Here is a 20,905-nt window from a genome sequence, read left to right as displayed (position 1 = left end):
TAGCATTCATCATTAAGGACTCTCGTCACCTAGGCCACGCTCTCTTCTTGCTGCTGCTATCAGGAAGAAGGTGCAGGAGCCTCAGAACTCACTCCACCAGATTCAGGAGCAGTTATTACCCCAGAACCATCAAACTCCTGAACTGGCCTCAACTCATGTCTAGATGACAGATGTTACCATGAGTTCTTGTGCCATCTCTCTGGCTAACTGCATTTTGTCTAGGAAAGACAATGCTCCAACCATTTTCTCAGGAGGACAACTTCACTGGGGGCTTTGCCTTCTCACCTCTCTCCTTACTGACCATGCATTAGCAGAAGGTTCTTCCTTTACCATTTCTGCTTCGAGTTGACCAAGAGAATCAGTACATCTTCCTCTGGTATGAGTGTGAGCAATTTTTTTTTTGTTTAAGATCAAAGAAGCAGCCTTCCTTGGCTTTTTCGATAACTTCCAAAACTGGGACATGTACACCAGCATTCTGATTTCCAAGTTTAATCATTAAAAAATCAGCAGGTATTCCCTTATCTCCTTGTGGGGAAACTGCTTGTCCCACGATTTAGAAATACATCACAGTAGCAGGCCCTTCTGGCCCAGCGAACCACCTAAATTCACCATCTGACCAATTAACCGACTAACCAGCACGTCTTTGGAATGTTGGAGGAAACCGGAGCATCTGAAAGGAACCCATGCAGACACGGAGAGAATGGACAAACTCTTCACTGACAGTGGCAGGAATTGAACCTGGGTCTAGGGTCATGCAAGGAAGAGTGATCCTTGATCACTGGGCTTGGGCTGATTATGGACAAAGCCATCTCGAGTATAAATACTCAGCTGGAAGAACTATAGTTTATTCAGTGCCAAGATGGATTGGACTATGAGCAACCCTTGAGAGGAAATGGTTTGGGTCCAGGCCAAGCAGAACAAACAAACTAAAATTCCCTAGATGATGAAAGAGATTCAAGTTTTTTTAAAACCCAAAGAATGGATGATGAGAGTACATTATAAGCTTGGAAACTGGGATGTACAGCAGATGTCAGTTTAAAAATTAAGACCATAAGGCATCGCCAGAGTTTGCTCTGCCAACCCATCATCGATGATTTAGTATCCCCCTCAACCCCTTTTTTTCCTGCCTTCTCCTTGCAACATTGGACACCCTGACTAACCAAGAACCTGTCAACACCTGCTTTAAATACACTCAGTGACCTGGCCTCCACAGCTGTCTGTGGCAATGATCTCCACAGATTCACCACCCTCTGGCTAAAGAAATCCCTCCTCATCTCTATTCTAAATGGACGTCCCTCTGTTCTGAGGCTGTGCCCCTCTGGTCCTAGACTCCCCCACTATAGGAAACATCCTCTTCACATCCACTCTCTCTAGACTATTCAATAGGTTTCAGTGAGATCCCACCCTCATTCTTCCAAACTCCAGTGAGTACAGGCTCAGAGCTCCTCATAAGTTAACCCTTTCATCCCCAAGATAATTCTTGTGAACCTTCTCTGGACCCTTACCATTGCCAAACAGCGATGAGGCCAAATACAGACACATCACACACCACGCATGTAGTTACAACCCAGCACATACACTCACTGAATAGTATCAGCCCAAGTCCCTGACAGGCATGGCCTGAAGATTGACAGGTTGGCATAAGGTGTGAGGAGCACGCTAATGTAACAACAGTATAATGTTACTGACACTACTATGTGTCAGTAAAGGTAAAGAGAGAAACAAGAGACAGCAAAGAGAATTGGCAATGAACAAGAAAGGGAATCAAGACAACTCTGGACAAAAGAATAGCACAAGGGGGGATTATACCCATTTACAGAGGAAAAGAGCAATGAATAGAGGTCTTAAGTATTCTTCATCTGCCTGTACAAGAGAAGATATTTATTTATGTAGAGATGCACCACAGAACAGGCACTTCTGCTCCTTTGAGCCACACTGCTCAGCAACTCACCAATATAACGCTAGTCTAATCACAGGATCATTTAGAATGATCAATTAAGCCATGAACCAGACTGTGGGAGGAAACCAGAGCACCCAGAGGAAACCCAGTGCCCACGACCTAGTAAAGTCATGATGGCTGAGGTAATGGTCAAGATGAAAACTGATAAACGGAAAATAAGAGACTATTAGATTGGCAACATGCACCATGATACAGTGAAAAGTTTGACTTGCATACTGTTCATACAGATCAGATCATTACACATTGCATTAAGTTTTAAAGGTTTATCAATGATCAAAGTACAGAACTCTGAAATCATTCAATTCACCAGGTATCTATGAAACCAAGAAAAGAAAGGCAGCTCGATCATCAAACCCCAAATCCCACCTCCCCATAAAAAAACAAAAACTGAACAGGTTCATCAACCTCCAAGTCCCTCCTCCCGCATAAAAAAACAACAAACAAAACAGATCAGACACATTAAACCCTAAATCCCCCATCCCAGACAAAAATAAACCCAAGAGCAAGTTAGAGCAAGATAAAACTATAACAATGCAGATTGCCATGTAACAGTTACAGAGAAAGTGCAGTGCAGGTAAACATAGGGAGGGAGATCAAAACCAGGCAGATTTTGATGAAGAAAGTTGATAACTATTACAGGCAGAGAGCATTCTGGTTTAATATGTGCACAGGTTTCTGAAGTATGGGATACAGAACCCAGGTTTAATAAATTATGCCTTCTAAGACCAAACAAATAAGGTCTAATCTAAACACGGGTTCAGCTCCAGCCCCCGTACAGCTTAGCAGAATGGCTTTGCACAAGAGAGACTTTGGTTATGTAGACAGACATTTCAAATTTAGGTTTAATTGCCATTCAACCATTCACACGAATACAGCTAAACGAAACATTGTTCCTCCGGGGACAAGGTGTAAAACACACGGTCACACACAGCACACAATTACAATCCAGCACGTACACTCACAGAATACTATCAGCACAAGTCTCTGAGAGGCATGGCCTGAAGGGTGACAGGTTGGCATAAGGTGTGAAGAGCTTGGTTATGTAAGACAGTACTACCTTACTGGCAACAGTGATACAAATATGTGAAAAGTGAGCAGTGCAGGATGAGAGTGTGTCTGCGAGTTGGGAGGTGGGAAGGGGACGCGGGGTGGCAGGGCATTCAGACTGTGTACAGGAGCGGGGCAGCAGAGTGTTAAGGAGTCCGGGGGAAGAAGCTGCCACCCAGCCTGACAGTCCTGTCTCTTAACCTGCTGTACTCTTTGTTCTCTTTAGAGAAGCTTGAAAGGAGAATTGTGAGGTGTGTATACAATTAGAATAAAGAGAACGATTCTCCCCTCCCACCTTGGCAACAGGATGAAGGAACAGAACATACACAATCATGGCATATTGGTAAAGAAAGAGATCTTTTCCAGCACAGTACTCACAACACAATCCACTGCCTGAAAATAAATTCAATTGTCATTTCATAAAGGCAGCACAATAGACTGAGGAACAAAAAGGTTCCAAGGATTTGGAGAAAGACTGGTGAACTGAGACTTAGAGAGCTGACGTGCCCTTTTGTGTTGTGAAGGTTCAAACGGCCAGACAAGCATAATCACTGTCAGGACAAACTGCTGGAGAATACTGATCACCCAACGTGACCAAACTGCTGGAGAATACTGATCACCCAACATGACCAAAGACTGGAGAATACTGATCACCCAACGTGACCAAAGACTGGAGAATACCGATCACCCAACGTGACCAAACTGCTGGAGAATACTGATTACCCAACGTGACCAAACTGCTGGAGAATACTGATCACCCAACGTGACCAAAGACTGGAGAATACTGATCACCCAACGTGACCAAAGACTGGAGAATACTGATCACCCAACGTGACCAAACTGCTGGAGAATACTGATCACCCAACGTGACCAAACTGCTGGAGAATACTGATCACCCAACATGACCGTAGACTGGAAGTGGCCAATTGTAACAAATCGGAAGCACCTGTGGTTTAGAAACACAGAAAACCTACAGCACAATACAGGCCCTTTGGCCCACAACGCTGCACCAAACATGTCCTTACCTGAGAAATTACCTAAGGTTATCCATAGCGGTCTATTTTTCTAAGCTCCATGTACCTATCCAGGAGTCTCTTAAAAGACTATCATATCCGCCTCCACCACCATCGCCAGCAGCCCATTCCACGCACTCACCACTCTCTGCATAAAAAACATACCCCTGACATTTCCTCTGTATCTACTTTCAAGCATCTTAAAATTGTGCCCTCTCATGCTAGCCATTCCAGCCCTGGGAAAAAGCTTCTGACTATCCACATGATCAGTACCTCTCATCATCTTATACACCTCTATCAGGTCACCTCTCATCCTCCATTGCTCCAAGGAGAAAAGGCCAAGTTCACTCAACCTATTCTCAAAAGGCATGCTCCCCAATCCAGGCAACATCCTTGTAAATCTCCTCTGCACCCTTTCTATGGTTTCCACATCCTTCCTGTAGTGAGGTGACCAGAACTGAGCACAGTATTCCAAGTGGGGCCTGACCAGGGTCCTATATAGCTGTAACATTACCTCTCGGCTCTTAAACTCAATCCCATGATTGATGAAGGCCAATGCACCATATGCTTTCTTAACCACAGAGTCAACCTGTACAGCAGCTTTGAGTGTCCTATGGACTCTGATCCCAAGATCCCTTTCCCCCACCAAGCCATTAGACCGACCACACACACACACTTCAATTTTTACTCATTTCTTTCTCAATTCCTGCTAAAACGTTGTTTACATTTACATCATTTATTATATTGTAATTGTCTTTTACTGTGCTTATTGTCTTGTTTACTGTTTTGTGCACTTTATGTAGTCCCGTGTAGGCCTGAAGTCTAGTGTAGTTTTGTGTTGTTTCACATAGTCTAGTGTAGTTTTGTGTTGTTTCACATAGTCTTTATGTAGCACCATGGTCCTGGAGGATCATTGTTTCGTTTTTACTGTGTACTGTACCAGCAGTTATGGTTGAAATGACAATAAAAGTGACTTGGCTTGACTCTGATCCTCCACACTGCCAAGAGGTTATCGAGACGAGGTTATTGCAACTTTTGTTTATCAGCAGAGGTCAGGGAATCTGTGGATTCATTGTGACAGTCGGCTGTGGAGGCCGTCATCGAGTATATTTAAAGCAGAGACTGACAGGTTCTAGATCAGTCAAGGTTACGGGGAGAAGGCAGGAGAATGGGGTTGAGAGGGATCATAAAAACAGTCATGATGGAATGGTGCAGCAGACTCGATGGGCCGAATGGCCAAATTCTGCTTCTATGCCTTATTGTCTTATGGACTAGTAAAATACGGAGCTTATTTAAAATCTATCTAACTGGTAAGAATGACTATGAGTAAACTTCAGATGTAGAGAACTTGCCTTGAAAAGCCGAGGGAATACGTCAGCCGGCTGCCCACGTATAACGTACAGCCGCAAGTTCAGCTCTCGAAGGCTGGCGTCAAGATCTTCCAGACACTGCAGCAGGAATCTGGTGAAACAAAGTTCCTAAATCATCTCTTTTATATTAAAACAGAAGCAAGATAAGAGTGACCCGGGCACCAGGTCCAGCCAGGGAAGAATTCAACATAGAATACAGGAGAATCAATTCTCTATTCATTTAGGCAAATAGAAGGGAAACCACTGAGTCCCAGTACCTGCATGCAGACCCTTACAACAGATACAAATATATTAGAGACTTCAAAACCAGATATTTCTAATTCTCCCTCAATGACTCAGCTTTGACAAACTTCTATCGATGCGTGGTAAAGAACATACTGACTGCTGCACAAGGGCCTGGTACAGGAACACCAATGGAGAAAACCTAGAAACAGTCATGGATACGGCCCAGCCCTCCCCACCATTGAGCACATCTACAAGGAGCACTGTCGCAGGAAAGCAGCATCCGTCATCAATGACCCCCACCTCCCACCATTCAGCACATGCTCTCTTCCCACTGCTCCCATCCGGAAGGAGGTACAGGAGCCCCAAGACCCACACCACCAGGATCAGGAACAGTTATCACCCCTCAACCATCAGGCTCTGGAACCAGAGGGGATAACTTCACTTGTACAACACTAAACTAATTCCTGAACCTATGGGCTCACAACATGTTCTTGATACTTTTGCCCATTTATTTGTTATTTTTTTTTGTGATTGCACAGTTTCTTGTTTTTTTTTTACATGTTGGAAAAACCACACAGACAAACAACCAATGATCCTGTGTTTCTTTGTATTTACTGCGAATGCCCGCAGAAAATAAATCTCAGGATGGGATACGCAAGGAGAGAAAATAGGGCTAAATACAGAAACATAATTAACCGCATTTAACATAGAACAGTACAGCACTGCACAGGCCCTTCGGCCCTCGATGCTGTGCCGACTTTTCATCTACTCTAAGATCAATTGAACACTTCCCTCCCACAAAACCCTCCAGTTTTCTATTATCCAGGTGAATATCTAAGAGTCTCTTAAATGCCCCTAATGTGTATCTGCCTCTGCCACCACCCATGGCGTGTCTGCACTGAGATTTTGACTGAGCAGTCCAATTTCACTGGGTAACATGATTTATGTATGACATACTTTGTCCTGTCTGGATGCAGCTGCCTTAATGGTTTTCTTTAAAATTACTTACCATACAGGTGCATATGACACCAAACTTAACTACACTCAGTGCCCAGCGCCTCCTGTGCATAATAAAGTGGTCACTGATGCTCTTCCACACACCACTGTTGTATTCATCGCCAGCATTTTATTTATTGCTCTTTCCTTGTTGCCCAACCTACTGCTGTGGGTCTGGAGCAAGGACGGCAGGATTCTTCCCCTAAAAGACGTTAGTGAACCAGATGGGTTTTTAACGACAATCGACATGGTTTCAAGATCATCAGATATTTTTATTGAATAGAAGTTCACCACCTGCTATGGTGGGATTCAAACTCATGTCCCCATCATATAACTGGGTCTCTGGATTACTAATTACCACTACACCAAACCTCCCCTTGAATTATTTGAACCAGTCTGGCTATCCTCCTCTGGCCTCTCTCATTAACAAGGCACGTTTGCCTGCAGCATGGCCTCTTACTGAATTTTTTTTTTGTTTTTCCACACCATTCTCTGCAAACCCTAGAGTTTGCTGTGTGTGAAAATCACAGGAGATAAGCAGTTTCTGAGATACTCAAACAACCTGTCCTGGCACTGCAATCATTCCACGGGTCAAAGTCATTTAGATCACATTTCTTCCCCATTCTGAACAGCTGAACCTCTTGACCATGTCTGCATGCGTTTATACATTGAGTTACTGCCATGTGATTGGCTGATTAGATATTTGCATCAACAAGCAGATGTACCTAGTAAAGTGGCCACTAAATGTATATCAAACTGTGCTGTCTTAACCCATCTTAAGATAGGCATGACATTAGGTAGAGGGATAGGGATTGGATATGTGCATAAAGGGAAGCTTTAAGATTTCCACATCCTCGCCATCCTTTATTGAACAACACAATCAAATGTACCAGGAACATGTTTTTCTAGAAAATATCACCTTGTGCATGCACCAGCTTCCCAACTTTCTTTCTGCAAAGTAAAGTTATGAAGGCGTTGGATCCTGATGTTTCGTCGATCCTGTACCTTCTTCCTGATGGCAGCAGCGAGAAGAGAGCGTGTTGTGAACGGTGGGGGTCCTCGATGATGGAAGCTGCTTTGCTGAACGCTGTGCTCTCTGCTGGACAGGGCCATATCCACGGTTTTCTGTGGGACAGTCCCTCTGCGGTTCGCCATGGAAAAGGGACTGAAAACATGGCTTTCATGAAGACACGTCAAGCTTCTTCCCCTCTCCTTCAACCCTTTACAATTTTTCTACTTTAATTTACATTGTGATGCAGATCCTGTTGAACTTCCAAATCCTTCAGAATCTGGTTAATATCACTGGTAAGTCATGAAATTTGTTGTTTTGCAACAGCAGTACTTGGCCAAAAACTATAAATTACAATAAGTATATCTCAAAAAATAAAGATAGATAAATAAAGTAATGCAAAAAGAAAACACAAGACTGAGGTAGTTCATTGTCTGTTCAGAAATCTGTTGGCGAAGGGGAAGAAGCTGTTTCTGAAAGGTTGAGTGTGTGTCTTCAGGCTGCTGTACCTCCTCCCTGATGACAGCAGTAAGAAGAGGCAGGTCCTGGGTGGTGGGGATCCTTGATGATGGATTTTGCTTTCCTGCGCTAGCACTGCAATAAGACAGCCACATTCAAATAATGCAATACCCACCACTGAAACTTAGAAGTTTCCAGAAAGATACAAAGGCAACTGCAACCATAAAATAAAATCCAACTGAACAGTTAAATGTACTAAAAGTTCAAGCATAAATTAAACTATAGTTAAAACTACAATTTTATAGTCCAATTCGACAAAGGTAACAAACATTTTCCAATCGTGCACTTTAATATCTAATTTCAGCTGCTAGTAACTCTGATCTCCAGCATAACAGGCCACTTTCTCATTCAGAGCCCGACAACCACTTCATGCAACTGTGAAAGGCTATCAACGCCCCTCTCCAAATGCTCCATTCTTAACTCAGTAGCTATAGGCCAGGAAAGAGCAACAAGTTCACTTTGGATCAACAATGCCCATCAACACTAATTTCCAAAGGCTCCAGTCTTAATTGAGATATAGTGCGGGATAGACCCTTCCAGCCCGACAAGCTGCACCCCAGGACCAATTAACAGTAGCTCTTTGGGTTGGGGGAGGAAACCAGAGCACCCGGAGGAAACCCATGCAGTCACGTGGAGAACACACAAGCTCCTTACTGACAGGGCTGGAATTGAACTCACAACAGCGTTGAAATAGTGTTGCACTACCTTGGTGCCCCCATCTAAGACCATAAGATATAGGTGCAGAATTAGGCCATTTGGCCCATCGAGTCTGCTCTGCCATTGCATCATGGCTGATTAGCCACAATATCCTACCTGCAGGAATGGGATGGCAAGGTAAGCTCTCCTGATAGTGGTGGAACAGTGGCCACATGTGGTGGGTCCTCCAGTTCCACAGGTGATAGGTTGGTGGTGGTTGGTCAGAGATCTCTTCAAGCCGGCCTGGTTGAAATCCCCTGCAATGTTCGGGAAGGCTTCAGAGTGTGCAGTTTGATCCCTGCAGATCTTGATGCTCTTCTCCTCCAGTGCCTGCCTGACATTGGCCAGGGTGTGATGTACACTGCTACCAGGATGATGAGTGAAACTCCCTTGGCAGACCCTTGACTACTAGATGTACAGGACAGAGACAGAACCGGCACATCTGTGTACCACAGTGAGTTTACCATAAAACACATTCCCCCCCCCCCACCTCCATGTCTCGTCTATGCAACGTATGGTAAAGCCTTTGGGCTGAACGGTGCATCCAAAATGGAGGGGGTGAGCCACGTTTCAGTGAAGCAAAGTACACAGCAGTCCCTGATGTCCCTCTGGTACTGTAATCCTTCTCTGAGGTCTTCAATTTTATTTTCCAGAGACTGTACGTTCACCAGCAGGGTAGTGATGAGAAGCATCTCTAAGGGGTCTGTGCTGCAATCTAACTTGCAGCCCAACACTGGTTCCTTGTTTTCTTTCTCATAAAGTAAAACTGCACTCGTGACCTGAGCCTGCAGTTTGGGGTCTGCCGATTTTGAAGATTGATAGATTTTTAAAAAGTCTTAAAACAATGTAGTACCCACGGCTGTGATTGTGGATTTCAGCTGTAGTCATCCAAAATAGGAATATTTGATGGTTCCCATGGGAGCTGCACACAGAATTGCAACCATCTTGGAACATCAATTCTAACACGAATGAATTAAATTTGAGGAGGTTTGATATGTCACCAACGACTCTCATAAACTTCCACAGAAGTATCGCAGAGAGCATTCTAACTGGTGGCATCATCGTCGGATATGGGGGTGGGAGGGCTCTGTACAGGATCAGAAAAAGCTACAGAAAGTTCCAAACTCAGTTAATTCCATCATGGGCACTGGCCTCCCCAGCATTCAGGGCAACTCCAAAGGGCGATGCCTCAGAAAGGCAACGTCCATCATTAAGGACCCTCATCAACCAGAACATGCCCTCTTCCCATTGCTACCATCGGACTGGAACTATGAGGAGCCTGAAAACATATACCACCGTTTTAGAAACAGCTTCTTCCTCTCTGTCATCTGATATCTGAGTGGACAATGCAGCCATGAACACTACCTCAGTATTTTTGCTTTCTATTTGCACCTCTATTAAATTTTGTTATATACGTATTTCTTATTTAATGTATAGTTTGTTGTTCATATTGCACTGTACTGCTGCTGCAAAACAACAAATTTCATGACTTACGTCAGTGATATTAAACCTGATTCTGATTCTAAAACAATATTCTCACCCATTCTGTGAGGATTAAAGATGCTAAAGTGCTTCAAATCAGATCTGGCTCTCTCTACTTGTTTACGTTACTAAGTAAAGCATCAGACTGTCATAGCCATAAAATAGCACACACTCTGGCTGTCTGCCAAACGGCATCATTAAATTGTTTGATTGGTGTGAACATGGGGATTTTAGACTTCAGAAAAGTACTTAAGCTGTATATTCTCTGAGTAATGTGACTCAATAATTATGACTAAATTTAGCCCTCTGAACAGATTGTGTTATTTTCCTCAAATCCTTTATTTGGTCTTCTTCGATGCACATATAATTGCGTTATTTACCGTGTTATTTCGAACTTTCAAATATCAGGTTCAATTTCGTTTTGTTTTATACTCACTAAATAAACTTTATTCCAATTTATTCTTCAGCCCTATCAGGTTCCTTCTTTGTCAGACCTTTACCTCTTCCACCCAGCACCTTCCAGATTACTTCATCCCCTTCATCTCCCTCTAACTTGTGGTAATTTCTACCCCTCTACCCCTTCTCTCTTCTCAGTCCCCATTCTGCTTTCCTCTCACCCCTTCTCTTCACCTACCTATCACCTTCCTCTTCCCTCCCTTTCGCTCATCATCCACTCTCTTCTCCTCTCAGATATCCTCAGGCATATACATCTTCCACTTATCACCTCTCCCTCCCTCCATCACCTGCTGTTGTGTATTTAATATTTCAGTAATATTGTAAATATATTGTTACGCCAAGTATTGTTGTTTAAATAATTCATTATGGGTTATATGTAAAAGTACATGAATGGCAAACGTCATTACACCTCTGCGTCATAAGTGTGTGAGTCTCACTAAAAGCAAAAAAGGAAACCGTACATGTTCTCCCAGGCTCCTGACTTTTTCTTTCAATTAGTTTTATACTTTAAAGTGACAAAACAACAGTGGCAATGAGGAAATTTTGAATGAACCTGAGATGACTACTTACAGGTTGAAGCACAGCCAAGTGTTTGAGTTAAAAAAAACAAATTTCAGCAGCATATTTTTCTTCCCCTTCATAAGAGGAGAAAGACTTTCAGTTAAATAAAATGCAGAAAATGGAGGAATTCACGGGTTCATAAACAGTGAGTTATCATCGTTTTGTGCAGTGTTGTATGACGTAGGCAATCATGGTCTCATAACCATGATTATTCTTGGCAAATTTTTCAATGCAAAACTTGCAGAAAATGTAAGATACTTACAAGGAGCATACCAGGCAGACAAGAATAAATTGACTACACAGGGACATGATAAAAATACAAAGTCAAGTAGCAGTTTCAAAAAGAGCACCAATCTGCATGCCAATGATAATAATGAGAATGACACAGGACTGAGATTTACAATGTGAAAACTTACAGGAGACGACCAATATGGCTTACTCCAGAAGTGAATGGCAAATTAAAATGGAATTGGACACCAGCTTGACTGTTTCACTCAACAAAATGAGTCTGAATAGCATTTCAAAGATACCTGCAAATATGCAACTAAGAACTTACACTGGAGAAAACAATTGAACACAGCGATGATGCACAAGAATCACACAAGTGTGCTGAGAAAATTCAAGCAGTGGTGGATGCCCCAAGGCCAAAGGATGTGTCATAGTTGTGGTCCTTTTTAGGATTTGTCAATTACCACAACAGGTTCCTGCCAAACCTGACTACTGTGCTCCACCCCTGAATTCATTGCTACAGATCGGGAAGAAATGGCAATCAACAAAGCTGTGTAAGGTTGCTTTCAAATAGACTAAGGAAATGGTGACGTCAAACACTCTACTCACACATTATGACCCACATTATCCAGTGAAGCTGGTCTGTGATGCCTCACCTTATGGATTAGGTGCAGTCATGTGAATGTTATGAGTGATGGAAGTGAACGCCCCATAGCCTTGGCATTATGTTCCATTACCACTGCAGAGGAAAATGACCCACAGATCGATAGAGAGGCCTTGAGTTTGGTGTGGGATACAAAATATTTGAACCAGTATTTGTGCGGTAGCGGGTTTACCCTCATTACTGGTCATCAACCATTGGTGTCCGTTTTCAGTCTGAAGAAGGATGTTCCACTAACAGCAGCAGGGATGGGCTCTGTTTCTTGAAGGGCACAATTACAATACCAAACTGAAGAAGATGGCTAATCACGCAAAAACTGATGGATTGTCCTGCTTACTCTTTAAAAAGGAAATAACAGAAACATTTACAAGAGGACTGTCCTTAACATATTCTTCCCAATGCAAATCGAATGTTTCCCTGTTACTGCAGAGATGATCCAAAGGGAAACCAGAAAAGAGGCCACATTGTCTAAGGTCTACATGGCCACCCAAAATGGCTGCACTGTGCAGCAGAAACCCCAGTTCCATCATTTTCACCAGTGCCAGGATGAACTTGCCTTTGACTGAGGTTGCATTATGTGGGGATTGAGAGTTGACCCATCCAAGCCGAGAGCTGACGTGTAGGAGGAGCTATCTGCCAAAATGAAAGGACTGGCTCAAAGCTTTGCTTGGTGGCCCGGTATAGATCAGCAGACTGAGCAGCTTTGCTGTGTACTGTTCAGGGTGCTAATGCATTCAGAGAAGAAAGGTGTCCAGAGCTGTCAGAACCACCTCCTGCAGCCTCAGAGTCAGCTCCTACAACCATCACAGAGGAGGGCCCAAGACCCGAGAACTGTTTCAAAGCCACAAGTCTCATCTGCCAAGCAAAGTAGCTCTACCTTGTCAGGAAGTATGTTATCCAAGAGTAAAATCCTCCACAATGATTAAATATTGACGTGGAATGGGGTAAAATTTACTCTGCTGTGGATATCTATATAGTAGTCTTACTGAATTATATATACACACACGCACACATTCTTTATATAGTTGGAGTTTATAGCTAAGCAGAGAGGAGTGTTGTGTATTTAATAGTTCAGTAATATTGTTAATATATTTGATTAAACATTGTTATATAATTCATTAGGGGTTATATGTAAAAGTATGTGAATGGCATACATCATTATGCCACCACGTCGTAAGTGCACACCTCTCTGAAAGAATGAAGACAAAACCATACATGTTCTCCCAGACTCCCATCTTTTAATTCCAATTAGTTTTATGTTCTAGAGTTACAAACCATTACACCTGCCCCACCTTCTTATTTTGGCTCTGGCCCCTTCCTTTCTAGTTGTGAAGAAAGGTCTCAGGCCAAAACATCAACTGTTGAGGGGAAGTGGTTGTTACTGACCCTGGTCTATGAATACAGATTTCTATACCTCCTGCCTGATGGGAGCAAAGAGAACCTATAATGGCCTGGATGGTGGGGATCTATGATTGATAGTATGGGTGGAGAATGTATATTAGACTACACCACAGATCTGGCTCCCCTCTTACCTCTTCTCACCTACCTCTGGTTCCCCTCCTCCTTCCCATTCTCCCATGGCCCACTGTCCTCTCCTACCAGATTCCTTCTTCACCAGCACTTCACCTTTTCCACCCGTCACCTCCCAGCTTCTTCCTTCATATCCCTCCCCCTCAACTAGTCTCACCTATCACCTGCCAGTTGGTACTCGTCCTCCAGCAACCCCCCCTCCCGACATGCTTCTTATTCTGGCTTCTTCCCCCTTCCTTTCCAGTCCTGATGCCTTGCTCTAGATTGCCAGCTTCTGCATTATCTTGTGTGTTTAACATTCCTTTCAATTTAGAATTGCATACCAACTGCATTAAGAGGTAACACACACAAAATGCTGCAGGAACTCAGCAGGTCAGGCAGCATCTGAGGAAATAAACGAACAGTTAGGTATTTCAGGCAGAGACTCTCCATCAGGGCTCTTTTTCTTGCAGTCATTCACAATAAATACAAGAAACACAATAAATCACTGAAAGACTGGAGCCAACAGGACCAACAAACAACCAATTTGTAGAACACTACTGACTATGCAAATACAAAAAGAAATAAAATACAGAAATAATAGTAATAAATAAATAAGCAATGAATATTGAGAACATCAGAGTCCTTGAAATTGAGCCCATAGGTTGTGGGAACAGTTCGGTGATGGGACAAGTGAGGTTTTTACCTCTGGTTCAAGAACCTGATGGTTGAGGGGTAATAACTGTTCCTGAACCTGGTGGTGTGGGTCCTGAGGCTCCTGTACCTTCTTCTTTAAGGCAGCAGCGACAGGGGAATGGCCTGGATGATGGGGGTTCTTGATGATGGATGTGGCTGTCCTGTGACAATGCTCTGTGTAGATGTGCTCAGAGGTGGAACTCCCACTTCCTCGTGTCAAATTTCATCTGCTGGTGGGTGAGTGGAGGGAGTTGGTGAGGGACTCTGATTACATCTCTCTACTTATCAGGTCTAGAGCCTCCTGTTCTTGCTTTCTTCGTACATCTACCACTTTCAAACACCAATGCATATTCAACACCAGATCTCTCTGCTCCTACACAGCCACGTGGAAATTGTTTTGTGCCGGTATTCAGATGGTAACACTCCTTACTTCATCAAGGATCCAATGCAACTGAGAACTGTTTTACAATATTTGATAACGTGGTACTCAGACCTGCTCTGAAAACATATCACCTGTGGTATTGTTTATGTGGCTCCTAAGAGTTGCCTACAGTGGATTCCAGTTAATTGGACACATTGGGACCAATTTAGTGGCTACCCCAATTAGCCAGAGTGTCATGGAAAGTTAAAGATATAACAAAGACATACTGAGTAACAAAACTATGCATTTAAGTGAAACTACTTAACAAATTAGAATACTATCAATACTACTGCAGTACTATAAAATAATGTGTTAGTTCCTGATAGTTATCAAAGGACGAATTCATTCAGTGTACGCAATGAATAAAGTCAGCATAAATAATGGACTGCCTTCATACTATGCTGTCGACGACTGCATCCTCCAAATCTTCATTTTCATTGTAAAATTCAAGATAATAGTCAATACATTCAAATTCTTCACAGTTCCTAACTTGAAGTAGTGAAATTGTTTCATTTTCAGCCCTGGCTGTTTCTGGCATCTTTAAGCCTCAACACTTGGAATTAGTGAGCAGAACAGTTCTGAATTACCTTACTGCTTATTTCATGCCAACCATCAGTGACAAAAATAACTACTTTTTGAACACAATCACACACAATTGACGCTGTTTAAAAACTGCTCACTTGAAGCATGGTTGTCTAACAGCCACAAGAGTATGTGCAACTGACGTTAGTTAGAATCTGATCAGCAACGGTCTCCTACCCAAATTAAGCAACATGGTATCCCAAATAAACCAACAGAACCTTGGCTATTTCCTCGATTAGTTTTTGTTCCTCAAGAGTGGTCTCAAATAAGCAGCTGCCCTGATTAACCAATGGCTGAGTTAACCAGCATCCATTCCATTTCATAATAAGCATACAAGGAAAAAAAGTAACTTTCATATGTTTGCACATCATGTTAGTTAAACTTAGGAGATTTACCATGGCGTCCTTCACAGCAAGCTGGAGAATATTGATTTCGTTTGGACACTTCATTAATTAGAACGGATTTCAAACTTTGATCAGTCTCTCCAACACCTACACCACTAAATATGGAACCAATCACTCTTTGATCCAATGAATATTCCCCCCACCTAACACTCCCACCCTTTCCCCACAATATCACCCCTCTGCAATAGACCCATCCAGTCATCAAACTCCACAGTATTTCAGTGGCCCACTATTTTAATGCCCATCCCTGTTCCCATTCCGATATGTTAGTCCATGGCCTCCTCTTGTGCTAGGACGAGGCCACTATCCGGTTGGAGGAGCAACACCTCATGTTCTGTCTAGGTAGCCCCCATCCTGATGGCATAAACATTGGTGTTTCCAACCTCCATTAATTTTTTCCCTACCCTCTTCTTCCATTCCCCACTTTGCCTCTTACTTCTTCTCCTCACCCACCTATCGCCTCCCCTTGGTGCCCCTCCTCCTTCCCTTTCGCCCATGGTCCACTTCCTTCTCCTATCAGATTCCTTCTTATCCAGCCCTTCATCTTTCCCACAGATCACCTCCCGACTTACTACTACATCCCCCTCCTCCACACACCTAGCTTCACCTATCAGCTTCTAGTTTGTCCTCCAACCCCTCCCATCACCTTCCTATTCTGGCATATCCCCCTTTCTTTCCAATCCTGATGAAGGGTCTCAGCCTGAAACACTGACTGTTTATTCCCCTCCATAGATGCTGCCTGACCTGCTGAGATCCTCCCAGTATTTTGTGTGTGTTGCTCTGGATTTTCAGCATCTGCAGAATCTCGTGTGCATAATATTGCACCTAGAAAATCTAATGTGTGGTGACTTGTGGGCTGCCCTCATCACATTGTTGAGTTATGCTGGTTGCTGATGCAAAAGACTTATTTCACTGTCTTTTGATGTACATATGATAGATAAATGAATCTGAAATAAACAACATTGCTCTAAAGACATCCTATACTCAGTACACCTGCTCTTTTAATCTAAATCAGCCATTCATGTGGCGCAAACTCAATGCATAAAAGCATGCAGACATGGTCAAAAGGTTCAGTTGTTGTTTAGAGCAAACATCAGAATGGGGAAAAATGTGATCTAGGTGACTTTGACTGTGGACTGATTGTTGGTGCCAAACGGGTGGTTTAAGTATCTCAGGAACCGCAGATCTGAAGTTTTCATACACAACAGTCTCTTAAGTTTACAGAGAATGATGCGAGAAACAGGGGGAAAAAAAACATCTGGTGAGTGGCATTTCTGTGGGTGTAAAACACCTTGTTAATGAAAGAGGTCAGAGAAGAATGGCCAGACTGGTTCAAGCTGACAGGAAGGTGACAGCAACTCAAATAACAACATGAGAACAGTGGCGTGCAGAAGAGCTTCTCTGAATGAAAAAGTCATTGAAGCTTGAGGTGATTGGGTTACAGTGGGAGACCACACTGAGTTCCACACCCATGGTTACTTTATTCGGTAAACTCCTGTACTTAATAAAGTAGCCACTGAACGTATATAGGAACAATTTCTGAGAAAGAATTCCAGTCACACCTACAGCTACTATTGACTACATGAATATTACTATCTTAATATCATTCATTGAACACTTCCAGTTCAACTGTACTCCATTAATCACCAGGGTAGTTTAAAAAGCCAACCTGCAGCAGACCAAGCTGTCCATTCTGAATGTGTACTCCAACATTGTTCTAGAGATTCTCTATACCAGAGAACAGTATCTGCTTTCAATGGTGGGGGAAAATGTGGACGCACTCACAGAAGAGTTTAGCACACAGAAGTGAACTTTTCCAAACTTTCCCTACAAGTTAGACAAATTAATCTGAATCAGTCTAGATCTGGGCATCAGTGCAGTGAAGCGGTTAGTGTGACAGTATTACACCTCGGGGCATCAGAAGATGGTGTACAATTCTGGTGTAAACTATAGGGGGTTTGTACGCCCTCCCCATTGAATGCATGGGTTTCCTCCAGGTCCTCCCATAGTCGAAAGATGTACTGGTTAGTAGGTTAACTGGTTATTGTAAATTGCCCTGTGATTAGGTTAGGGTTGAATCAGCAGTTTGCTGGTGGTGTGGCTCAAAGGGCCGATTCCACATTGTATCTTCAAATAAATCAATAAAGCAAAAAATGTTCCAAGTACTCAGAGGGACTGGCAGTATCCAGGTGCTCTGGGCCTGATCCACTGGAGTTTAGAAGAATGGGTGGGGATGTCATTGAAACCTATCAAACATTCAAAGGCATAGAAAGAATGGATGTGGTGAAGATGTTTTCGATAGCGGGAGAGTCTAGGATCAGAGAGCACAGCCTCAGAATGGAAGGACATCCTTTTAGAACAGAGATGAGGAAGAATTTCTTTAGCCACGGCTGGTGTCTCTGTGAAATTCATTGCCACAGACAAAGTCACTGAGTATATTTAAAAGTGGAGGTTGTTGGGTTCTTGATTAGTCAGGGTGTCAAAATTTTTGGGGGAGAAGGCAGGAGAATGAGATTGAGAGGGATAATAAATCAGCCATGATGGAATAGCAGAGCAGACTTGACAGGCAGAATGGCCAAGTTAGAAATAACCAAATTCCAATGAGAAAGTTAAAGTCTAGGCTTCCATCATGTAGAGGTGTAATTGCCACTGCAGACTCACTGAGGTAATTGAGTTCCTGTTCTCACCAGGGAAACTGTGAATGACAAGTTAACCATTCATACTGAATTAAAAAAAACACAACTCATTCTAACACAGTGTCTTCAACCTGCAATACCAAATATCCCTCTTTGCGGATGCTGCTCCAACTGTTGAGCATTCAGAGCATTTTAATTTTAATTTTGAAACAAAGGGTTTAAAATAATTATTATAAACACAGTCCATTGGATGCCAGATCTGTGCCCTGTCAGAGTTAAAGTATACATGTCACCATATACAACCCTTGGATTTATTTTCTTGTGGGCATGCACAGTAAATACATGAAACACAACAGAATCAATGGAAGACCTCACTCAACAGGATGCACAATCAACCAGTGTGGAGGAAGACAACAAACTGTCCAAATACAGAGACCCACGCCAGTGGTTGCGTTTCCCTCAGCGCAAGCTCCACCCTCCTTTTTTGGTCATGAGCTCTGATTGGTCAGTGTCGTGAAACAGCCCCGCCTCCTTCCCTTTCATGAGAAACAGCAGCGAATCTGCAACCCCCCCCCCCCCCCCAGGACAGATGTCAGAACACTCGCCTCATACAGATGCAAAGATTACATTTCTGTGAATCCCCGCAAAAAAAAGTCTCAGGGTAGCATATGGTGTCATAAATATACTTTGATAAATTTATATTTGATGCTCTTCGTTGGTCGGGGTCGACCATTGCTGTCTACGTGATACACAGACCTGGGCAGTACAGTATGGACAGTACATGTTGCCCATGTAGCAAGCTCCCGCTCTTCACGTAGCTGATCAATCTAAAGGAACGGCAGGGACCGATACAGTTTGGTACCAGCGGCGTCACGAAGTTGCCCGTCAGCACGGAACTGAACGTGGGACTGCCTTAGGGACTCCAGCTCCGGATTTTCCCCTCAGGGTTTACTCCCAAAGTCTTCCCCATGACTGGGTATAACCACAAGGCAGCGGAGGTTTGAGATCAGAGTTTTCCCTCTCCTAGATGAGCTACCAAGAACGGCCGAAGAACCCCATCTGCCCGAAGCGACTGGTTTTAAAGGTCCCACTAACCCGCCTTTGCCCCTTCTCCTGTCAGTAGAAACGGTTCCGCCGGGCTTAGTGGCTAAGCAGGTGCTGAACTTAGCTGTCAGAAGCTATTTGAGACGGGTGTCATTGGGAACATTTAATAGTTTGTGGGAGCTTGTCCCCACTATCACCCCGAGCTATTACAACCTGAATAAAGCTCAGGGTAGTACATGGTGACATGTATGTACTTTGATAATAAATTTACATTGAACCTTTGAAAACTGAATGAAGCGCCTGCTTGATGCGATAGCACACGGAACAGCCTCATTAATAAATGGTTTATATAACTGGCCCAGTTTCAAGCTGCCGCTGGCAACAACTACGCAGAGACTATTCGAGCTGAGTTCACGTCCTAGCGAACCTCGGGAGAGGGTGGGGGGAGACACACACTCACCTCCAGCGGTTCACCCCAACACTGGACGAGCCGGCGAACCAAGGGTCGAGGATGTAGACGCAGCAGACGGTGCTCGCTCCCCGCAAAGCCTCCCTCAGCGCCGGGTTGTCGTGTAGCCGCAACCCCTTGCGGAACCAGTGCATGGAGTGGGTAGCCATCCTTTCCTTTCGCGATCACCAACGCTGATGTCCGGCACTACAGCCCCGGCGAATCCCCATAGTCTAACCCCCCGCGCATGCGCCCTCGCCTCCCGGCCCGGCTTCCCGCAGCGCAAGTCCACGCCCCCTGCCGTGGTTCCGCGCCCCGATTGGTTAATAGCTGGAACGCGACCCCGCCCACTTCTTTCATTCAGAAGTCGGCCGTTTCCGTGTCGACTTCTTCGGCAAGGACTCTTCAGCCCGGCCGCACCAATGGCCCCTTTCCCCATCTTCAACCCTCCTCATCTCCCTGGACTGCCGCTCTGGTCTTCCGCCTGCTCTGGATCTCAAACTCCCGAGGAGAAATTAAGCATCTCGACTTTAACACTCCACTAATTCTAACCTCATTCCTCCTGACTGCGCTGCTCAACACTCTCTCCGCACTAATCCCAACCTCACCATCAAACCGAGGTTTGCTGTAGTAGGCTGGCGGACTGACCTTGCTCTTACTTACCCCTTGAACAACACTCCTAAGGAACATTCGGCTATTGTCAACCGCACCATCACCAACCTCAACGACTCTCAATGGGTTTCCCATCCACCGCCACCAACCTCATAGTTCCCTTATCCCGCACCTCCCGGTTCTACATCCTACCCAAGATCCATGAACCTGCCTCTCCAAGCAGACCCATTATTTCTGCCTTCTCCTGCCCCACGGAACTTATGTCTGCATACCTGGACTGTTTTATCCTCCCTGGTTCAGTCCCTTCTTACATACATTCGTGACACTTCA

At 43.9% G+C, this 20,905-nt stretch overlaps 1 protein-coding gene across 1 annotated transcript in view; it reads right to left on the bottom strand.

The window, feature by feature from the left end:
* The window catches only part of LOC134344236 (cryptochrome-1-like), a 92,146-nt gene extending 71,855 nt beyond the window's left edge, over positions 1–20,291 (bottom strand). Inside the window, exons 1-2 of the mRNA XM_063043698.1 lie at positions 19,976–20,291; positions 5,373–5,481 (exon numbers count right to left, since the gene is read on the bottom strand). Coding sequence (XP_062899768.1) covers positions 5,373–5,481; positions 19,976–20,133 — 267 coding nt within the window. The 5' untranslated portion in view covers positions 20,134–20,291. The remainder of the gene's footprint in view (positions 1–5,372; positions 5,482–19,975) is intronic.
* Between the last annotated feature and the right edge of the window lie 614 nt (positions 20,292–20,905).

Source organism: Mobula hypostoma, chromosome 3 (genome assembly GCF_963921235.1).
Source record: "Mobula hypostoma chromosome 3, sMobHyp1.1, whole genome shotgun sequence".
NCBI lineage: Eukaryota > Metazoa > Chordata > Chondrichthyes > Myliobatiformes > Myliobatidae > Mobula > Mobula hypostoma.
Note: the sequence above shows the minus strand (reverse complement) of the source record. Positions and strands in the feature narration are given on the sequence as shown.